Source organism: Peromyscus maniculatus, chromosome 14, assembly GCF_049852395.1.
Source record: "Peromyscus maniculatus bairdii isolate BWxNUB_F1_BW_parent chromosome 14, HU_Pman_BW_mat_3.1, whole genome shotgun sequence".
Lineage (NCBI taxonomy): Eukaryota > Metazoa > Chordata > Mammalia > Rodentia > Cricetidae > Peromyscus > Peromyscus maniculatus.
The window spans coordinates 86,978,783-86,988,601 of NC_134865.1; the positions used below are offsets into that span (position 1 = coordinate 86,978,783).

Here is a 9,819-nt window from a genome sequence, read left to right on the forward strand (position 1 = left end):
TTTTTAAAGCATACTTTGGCCACTTTTTTTGAACATAAACAAGTTAGCTTAAAGCTTCAACAAGACAGCCTAACGGAGAGGAAGGACTAACAGGGTTGGAAGCCGTGTTTCCCATGTCTGCAGCGGAGAGGCAGAAAAATAAAAAATAAACATGATCCGGAGCCAAGGCCCCAGGCGTCCCCAAGGCCAAGGGCGGATACCGGGCGCAGGCTGCTCCTTGACTCGTCAGCCACAGAAGCAGGGGCCCCCTCCACAGTGAAGGAGTGGAATCTCCGAGAATCCGGACAGCATTTGTCTCCCCGTCGGGAGAATGAACCTGTCGACCTCACGTGGCTCTCCAGGGTGCACCCCGACGGTGGCCCCAACACGAAAAATATCTCAGGCTGCAGACGTGGGAGACGGCTAGAAAAGTTAGGCCAGCGATAGGGGCCGACCATAGCCAATGAAGACCATGGTCGGGGGTTCTTCCGGTCTCAAGAATACGTGTGAGGCGCCGGACAATCAACGGTCGGTCTCACAGGTTAAGGAAACCGTTTACGCTGGCCAAAAAATGGGGGAACTCACCAATCCAAGAAAGCGGTGTTGGATGCAATTTGGATGCGATTCAGGCGAATGGAGAGCGGTCTGTCTTGTACGGAGCAGATTCCCCAGTTTGCGGGCTGCCGGGCGCAAAGCGCCCGGGAGCGCCCACTCGGTTTCGGCACCAAAATGTTAGTCACGGCACCAAAATGTTAGTTATTTAGCTGCATTGTGTTCTTACCCTGCAAGGAAACGTCACGAAACACGACAGAATCTGCTTATAAGAGTTTTTTGGAAATACAGGGATAGAGAGTGTGCAGGCCTGTGGGAGAGACACGTGCGTGAAGAGAGGAGAGGAGAGAAGAGCTAATTCCAAGATTAACCATGTCATATTACAGTTTGTAAGACTCCATGAAAAGAGAAAGGAGAAGCAGTTGGGTAAATTGAGACTGAAAATTTCACAAAAACCTTCCCCAATTCTCGACAGAATCTAAAGCCTGGGCCTCAGCTGAGTTTAAGGTAAATGGCTCACATCAGTGTTTAGAACAATGCTCAGAAGTTGTTCTAGATGAACAAAATGTAATGGGAGTTATGATGGTGAAATTTGTAAATATCTGAATCAGGTAGATATACAAATGGCTCAGATCTGTACCTGATATGCACAGTTCTCAGGTAAAGCAGAAAGAATGTAGACATTTTAGGGCATTTGGGTCACTAAGTGTGACCTTAACTCCCTCTTGCTTTCCCTCATCTCAAACACTGTCCTAATCAGAATACCACTGAGGCTTTGCCCTGTAGATTATGATGAAGAGGGCTCACCACCAAATACTGTTAAACATTTGACCCTGGTGAACTGTGTAGAGTCATTTCTGCAATCAGAGTTGCTTTTCTTCACTCAGTTCAAATTAAACTGTGGTATATGTGTTTATAAATCAAAACAAAACAGAACTCTTCTTTCCACACATGTCAGAGTCATCTACAGACCACAAGTGCATAAAACAGTCTAGGAAATCATTAGATAGAGAAACAGCTAAGATCGCAGAAACCAAAGCTCAGTTATTTCTGTACCTGTCCTCCAAGTGCACACTCTGTCTCCTGCTGGTTCTGAGCACTCCTGCAGGGAGGTTTGTGTCAGGGTTCACACTGAAGTTCCATCACTCTGTCTCTAATACAGTAACAAATGGCAGTGTCTTTGACTCTTAAGCTGTTTATTTGCAGGTAGACGCTGCTCTTGAGAAGGCGAGCCTGCCTTGACTGACTCTACACAGTATGTTGTATAATTATGTTTCTAATTTCATCAACCTGCTCCAACCCCTTCCTGAACTCTGGAGGACCCAGTTCATCCAGTAGTCACCAAAAGAGAACCGAAGTTTGTACAGGAGAGTAATAGGAAAATTCCAGGCTCCATCAAGCCTCTCCCCGACTCTACAAGCTGCACTTCACAATGGACACCTGCAAACAGAAATAATTCTGCCAGTAAACTCCCACTAATATCTGATGTTCTTCTGACTCATGTCTGCATAAAATTCTCAGTATCTCTCCCTATTTATCAATTACGTTTTAAAAGAAGTAATTAGTTGGAACTCCATGTTGGACATAGTGTGTTCAGTGTTGGTCACTGAATGGAAAGATCTGTGCGTCTAGAGCTTGGTGTCTCTGACAGAGTTATAGGTTGGGATTGGGTTTCATGAGCAGAGGGGAACATTATTCGATGTTTTACTGCTGTATTTTGAGCTCAGTGATGGGAACACTAGAATAAAATAGATAATAGTATAGGTGTCTCTGATGAAATAAGGTCTGAAGTGATATTTACAGCATCTAAGAATCGCTTATTATTGTCCTGGGGAGGTAGGTCGATTGGTAGATATCTTTTATGCATGCCTGAAATACATGCATCATCCCCAACTCTGCAGGAATAGACAAGTAGTGGGAGCAGGAGATACATATACTTGAGTTATGATTGAATAATGAATGTGTACATTAATTGAAGAATAAATGTGGCTGAGATCATACCTCGACGGTACAGTATTGCATGCATAAAACTCAAAGACTGATCCTGAATAATTAAGCAATTTTGTTACATGAATACAAATAGTATCTCAGATTATTGTATGCTCAAAATAAAAGCACATTGAAGATCTGTGTTCAACACTTCCAAGTCATCTACTCACCACACAGGGTAGTTCATTGTCATTCAAAAGGCACTCCCACCTCTTCTGTGACTTCCCTAAGGCACCAGGTGAGCTAATTCCTTTCTGTGCCACATTCTTCTGCTCTCCAGATTGGCAAGGAGTTTCCTTTCTCTGCCCAGCAGCTAGGTATACTCTTTCTTTCTTTTTAAGATTTATTTATTTATTATGTATACAGTGTTCTGTCTGCACACACCCCTGCAGGCCAGAAGAAGGCAACAGATCTCACTACAGATGGTTGTGAGCCACCATGTGGTTGCTGGGAATTGAACTCAGGACCTTTGGAAGAACAAGCAGTGCTCTTAACCTCTGAGCTCACAACCAAAAATGCTCTTTCTTACAAAGAAAAAAAACCACATGGCCCTTTAGAGACTTCCCTTCCTTGAACTACCAGGTAGTGCAGCCCCTTCATTTCTCATGGCCTACTCTTTTGTTGTGACCTCCCTCCTCTTCCCATCATGTTGTCTTTGCTTCTTTCCACATTTTAGGCAGTCTTCTTCATGTTCTTGCTTCTCTGAACTTCTGGGAACACATTGCTGTTGCATAAAATAGACCTCCCACTCCTCCAGGTTCCTGCCATCCAGTGCTACCAGACTCCCTGGCTTTTCCAGAACCATTCATCCCTATGCCTCCAACTGCACTTGCAATTTACTGAACATCAAGATGCCTGCAATGTTCTCACAGTCCCTGTGCCTCCTGTACTTATAAGCCTCATGACTATGCACCCAGCAGAGCTCACTCAAAGTAGGGCAATCAAACTTGGAGAGATACACAAGAAATCAAAGCAAGAGAGGACAATCACGTGGTATTCTGACACATGGTTAGTTCTGTTCATGTAAACAGGAATACTGGATAACAGTTCCACAAAAGAAATTAATGTCTCAACATTGCCATGACTTAATCTTCTGCTGAATGTTGTACAAGCCTGTAATGAAAAAATAAAGATGATTTTAACTAAAAGAAAACTCACCAAACAATTTCAAATGTATGAGAATCAGAACAAAGGACATGATGATAACACAGGAGCATCTTTCATGCAAAATGATCTATGGTAAAGGAAACAACCCATGTTTGGCAAAGGTAACATAATCATTGTCAGCACAGATGTTCTCTTCTGAAAAATATGATTCCTCAGATAATTGACATGATATCTCACATAGTGAGGAAAAGATATCTATCACAACCTTTCTATAAATTACAATGTAGACACATGGGGAATTGAGAATGGAATGTCATGTTTCTGTTTCAACATTTCAGAAACTTTCTATAACAAAACAACGCAATAGAGAAAAGATAGAAACAGAAAAAGAATTTGAGTCTGAATTTTTTTTCCATCACAGGCAATTTATTTTGTTCTATTCATTCACAGTTAATACAGAAAATACTTGGAAACATTTCCATATAATGTTTGACATAGAAATCATCAAAAAGAAGTATACAATGTTGACAGGAGGCAGTACATTTATAATTTATAACCCCAAATGTATTTATAAATTAGAAATGGAAAGATCTACAAATGATATTATGAAGGTTCACCAAAGTCATTTAATCTGTCAGTTTCTCATTCATTTTTATGTCTTAATAATATTCTATTGTATGAATAAGCCACATTTTATTTCTCTCCAGTATTTGATAGCTATTTGAGTTGTTTTAACTTTTTTACTATTACCAACACACTGCTGTAAACCTTCATGTACATGTTTCATAGGTGCACATTTTCAGTAGTTTGAGGTTATATTCCTAAGGGTAGAATTGTTGAGTAACAGAGTAACAATGTTTTGCATTTTGACCAACCACCAAACTGTTTTGCCAAAGTGGCACACCATTTTACAATCTCACCAAATCCTTGTTTTTAAGGCTCTGATTTTTGTACAAAAGCATTCAATCATTCTGTCAGACCAAACCAGGAAAAGTAAGCTATAGTTCAGAGCTGTTCTATTCCATTTACTATGCAAAGCCATTCTTGGCGTTTGCAACTCTCAGCCCTTTTGAGTATTCTTGCAGTGTTCACCTTTTCCTCCACCACTTTTTTTTCTTCTTCTTTTTTTCTGGTTTATTTCTATCTATTACAAATGTATAAAAAATCCCCCATCAACGCTGCTGATAGCAGCAGAACCTTGAGAAATATACCTTTGGTTTGCCTCAGAAAAGGAACACGTATTGCACTGTAAAGTTTATAAAATTGGCGCAAAACATTGTGATAATGTTACAATACCAGTTTTAAGAGTTCAGTGACTAATGGGGAACTGATGGGATACATGCAGAACTGTGAAAGCGATCTCACTTAGCCAGCTGTACACGTAGACTGTAAATCTACATTCAGATCATTTCTAAACTAAGACTATCATCTCAGTTTATCTGTTGAGGTCAACCAGGAAACCCTAGAATATACCTTGATTTTTGCAAAAAAACAAAATAGGGGGAGGGGTTTCTTCAGCATTTCAGTCCACGAGTAACAGTATCCTAACAGACAAAGTGTTCTCTCACTGTCAACATAGAATGATCTGCTGCTGGAGGTCAACTTGGGCTTTAACTTGCATTAGCACTTACATGCATAGTAGTCCAAGTTGTTTACCTCATGACTTTTAAAAGTAACTCTAAAAAAGTAAAATGGCCCTTCTTGGAAGACTAAACAAATACATCCAGCCACAGTTGTAAAAAGTCTCATCAAAACAATATACCCTTTTATGAATTACGCCTCAATTAAAAAAAAAGTAGCCCCAAATAAGAAGCAGCTCTGAAAAAGAAAATATAACTTAAGATATTTGAAAAAAACAAGGTGAATACAGGTTCAAAAGTAATTAAGATACATTTTCTTGAGGCTATCTAGAATTAGGCTTTAAAGAATTCTACCATTTCAAGTTTACCACTAGTTACTAGATACCTATTTACAAACAAGATGTTCACTTTTTTGTTCCTTTATCAAGAGAAAAATCTACCTTCAGACTATGAGGGTGGTGATGGGGAGGGACTAGAAAACAAGATTCAAACAATCCCATGCAAATATCACATTTTTCAAATGGAAGAACTCCAAACTGCACTATAAGTTCCAAGCACTAAGACACTTTCCATTGAAATGATTTAAGTACAAGTACATGGCACCAAGGTTTAGGCCTAATATAGGCCTGGCAACCAAGTCCTTGTTTTCTGGAAGAAAGGCCTCAAAAGTCCCACTCAATTCCACATAACAATACTTCAAAGATCAATTAGGTTTTCATTTCCTTAATATTTTTGTTTTTGACTTCTAATCTTAAAGACTAGATTCAAACTTAGCTCATTTCCCAGAAGGCATTGCTTCCCTTTGCTCTATGAAAGAGTCCACCAAGACCTCTTCCTCAAAACCATCTAGCCCCCAGCCTCCAGCCTGTGCTTGTGATGCATCTTTCTCAACATCCTGAAAAGGTAATGTAGGTAAAATATGCTCATAAACATTAAAACTAGTTGTTAGAAAGACGTAACTAGCTTTATAATTTAAGTTTTAAGGCATAAATACTTGCAGCTTAATCTTCACTGACAATGATTGTCGAAGCCTAGAATTCAACATTTACAAATTCTCATTCACGCACACAAAACACACTATTATCACACAACTTGTGTCTTGAGAGAATGAGTCTGAATTTTATAAATTATCACATCAGGATCAGGCTTCTCTGGAGGAATATAACAAACTTGTAACTTGGACAATTGAAGCTAAAATAAAATCACAATTTACAACACATAAAGATGGGATTTTGCAATGTAATGAAGTCAATGATCATGAAAGCTAGAAAGAAAGAAATAGTTATTGATTGCCACTAGAAATGTTGAGTGAAGTTGAAATAACCCTGCACCTACATCTGAGAACTTGGATCACAACAACCATGTCTAACCTACATCTGAAAATTCAGATTCAAGACTCAAATTTCACCTTTACTACCATAACGTTTCCTTCCTAGATTTTCCCCTTACACTTAAAGTTGCCTTCTTATCATTTTTTCAGTGATAATTTCTGAAAATATTCACGTGTGTGTGTGTGTGTGTGTTACATTTCACTGTACCACACCTTTGAACGCATGTTAGTATTCATTTCTTAGGCTATGTGTGTGTTTTAACTTCAAATACTCACATTCAATTTTCTGACACCCAAGCAGACCTAAGGCAGGCACAGGTGTCTGTGGGTGATTGTTGTCTACAGTGGCTGCTCTGCAGGGCAGCACTTCCCAGCAGTGTTGTATTCTCCATCTCTCCATTCTCTTGTTCTAAGCCTGTAGACCACCACATTGTTCATCTTCTCTGACAACATGAAAGAGGCTGATGTTACTGTTTCTAATACATGATTTCAACATGTCAAAAGTTTACTACACTTATATTGGGATGTGCTATAATAACTGTAGGTTTTATAACAAGTTAGTGGTGCTATACAATGCCCCCTCTCCTTTTTATGTGACTTCTCTCTCAACACAGCACTGAGAGTACTCCATCGAAGAACAGACATCAATTTTCTGTGTGTCTAAAACCACTAACCTCATAATCCTACTGAAAGACCAAGGGCAGGATATTTTCTCTGTTGCTGTCTGGGCACAGCAGAAGCACCTTCCGTCAGGGTTTCTGACACCCTCAGGATGTGGTTTTCACACTGTGTGTCTTGCACAGTAATACATGGCCGTGTCTTCATTCTTGAGGCTACTGATCTGCAGGTACGCAGTGCTGACCGAAGTGTCCAAAGAGAAGACAAACCGACCTTTGAAGTCCTCAGCATATGTTGGATTCCCAGTGTTGGTGTTGATCCAGCCCATCCACTTCAGGCCCTGTCCTGGTTCCTGCTTCACCCAGTTCATTCCATAGCTTGTGAAGGTGTACCCTGAAGCCTTGCAGGAGATCTTCACTGACTGTCCAGGCTGTTTCAGCTCAGAGCCTGACTGCACCAGCTGAACCTGTGCTTGGACACCTGTGAAGAGAACATGGGAAAGTGAGGGGTCATGGAAATGCCTCAGTTTCCTCTGCAGCTCCGGGCTCTCATGCCTTACTTTGGGCAGCTGCCAGCAGGAAAAGGAGCCTCCACATCCACTCCATGAGATATGAGATTGGGGTACAGTAGTTTCCAGAGACTAATCAGTACTCCCTTGCTGGTGAGGGAGGAGAACCTCAGATTTCTACTCTGAAGGCTTTGCATAGGGCAGATTTGCATATGACCAGGCATTGAACAAAACCAGATATACAATCTAATATACAAGGATCCATATCCCTTTCAGTGTCTGGTGTTCATGTTTTCAGGTGGGTTGTGTTGTCCCCCTAGGCCTTAGCTTGAGCTGGGTTTACGCCATGATGTCCACACTCATGTACAATCTTGCTGTTTGATCTCATCTAGCAGGGAAACAGTTGCCCATGCCTCCCATTCACACTGTGCCTGACCTATTCTGTGCTCAGTCTCAGTGACTTTATCCTTTCCACTGGACCTGCTCTCTGCACACTGAGACCCCTGCAGCAGTCCTTCCCTGCCTATTGCTTCTAACTGGGTGCTGTTCTTGAACTCTTAGGGTCCTCTGCACTCCCATATCAGTGTCTAACCATTCATGATGAGGCAGGTAGACATAAAGTGCATTTATATTTAAAATAATGAAGTATGTGTTCTTTACACACGTCATTTAATAAAAGTTACAGATTTGAAAAAGTATAAGGGGTATATGGGGAAGTTTGGAGAAAAATGAAGTACTTATATTAATATAAAAATTAAAATTTAGTATAATAAAAATAGTGAAGCAGACTTTATAATATAGAATAGTTTAAAGATCTGGTGAGGTGGATCAGTGGTTATGCACATGTACTTCTTTCCCAAAGACTTGATTTGATTTCTAGCACCCACATAGCATAGCTCACAACCACTTATAATACTGGCTCCATGGGGAAGCAAATCTTTCAGTCTCCTTGGGCACCTGCAATCATGTTCTATACCCACAAAAAGGCATAGACACATAATTAGAATAATAAGAACTTGAAAACAAAAAATAGTCTCATAATAAATTAACTTATGTGAAAAGTCTTAAATGAAAATATAAAATCTAGGTTTATTTTTTGTAGTATTGTAAGTGACAATAAATCTGTATTCAAATATGAAGAAATTCTAGCACAGACCATCCATTCTGAATAATTTGAAACCTCATAAAAAACTTTTATTCATTTTAATCTCATTTCTGGTCTTTTATAATCCAAACGTAACTGCACATCATTACAGGAATCAGATTCTACCTACTTTCATATTTGATGCTGGTAATGAGATACAAAGAACAATAATATATTGAGTGAATGACACATACAGAGCCTGGAGTCATCAGAAGCAGAGTTAAGAACAGCCTGGTGGGTTGATACTAGGGATGTCTTGCATCTGACCTAAAGTGAAGCAGTGTTGTTTGAATGTAGATGTTAGTATGTGCTGATAGTGTGGACTAAGGACAGGCAATTATAACAGGATGAAAAACAAAACAGAGGAGTGAGACAGGAAATGAAAGAAATGAGCAACAGTGTGCTGCGCACACAGACCTGACTTTTGTGCTGCACCATCCATGTTCTTGTAGCACAAATGCTATTTGTCAGAGGAAGTCAACAGTTGCCAGCTTCAAAGTCCTGCAGTTTGTTCTGCACACTGGGCAGGGAGAGGAAGTCAAGGCTGACTGGACATCCTTTCTGGGCTTCTGTGCACCTGGCCCAAGGATACAATTGAAACCATAGATTTGGCGCCCCCTGAAGTATCACTGGCTCCCTGCAGTTTGCTGGTCTCACTCTGATGGTCAGAGCATCATGTTACTCCCTTATATAAAACACTTTGTCAGGGATAAAGTCCTGTCTCAATGTCACACCATGATTTGGACTAGAGAAAGATGAGATTGCAGAATTAAATAATTTTCTGATAATTTCAGTTTATGACTTGAAATCATGTCTTTCTTTTCTTCTGCTCTTGACATGTGGATAAGCATAGGTGACTTCTTGTGGTGAGTGAAACAGTTGGGTAACCAGGAGCATTGAGATGCAGCCCTTGTCAGATACTGATGTGGTAGGGCAGGCATGGCTCTGTGTGAGACAAAACTTCTCTTATAATAAATTAATCAATTCCTTTTGTGATGTTAATTGGTTTTTT

General features: G+C 40.1%; 1 gene segment (V, D, J or C); it reads right to left on the minus strand.

Moving 5' to 3' along the window:
* Window positions 1-7,211: 7,211 nt before the first annotated feature.
* On the minus strand, window positions 7,212-7,812 carry LOC102912349 (immunoglobulin heavy variable 7-4-1-like). The segment is given in 2 exon segments: window positions 7,212-7,635; window positions 7,715-7,812. Coding segments are annotated over 2 exon segments (363 nt in total).
* Between the last annotated feature and the right edge of the window lie 2,007 nt (window positions 7,813-9,819).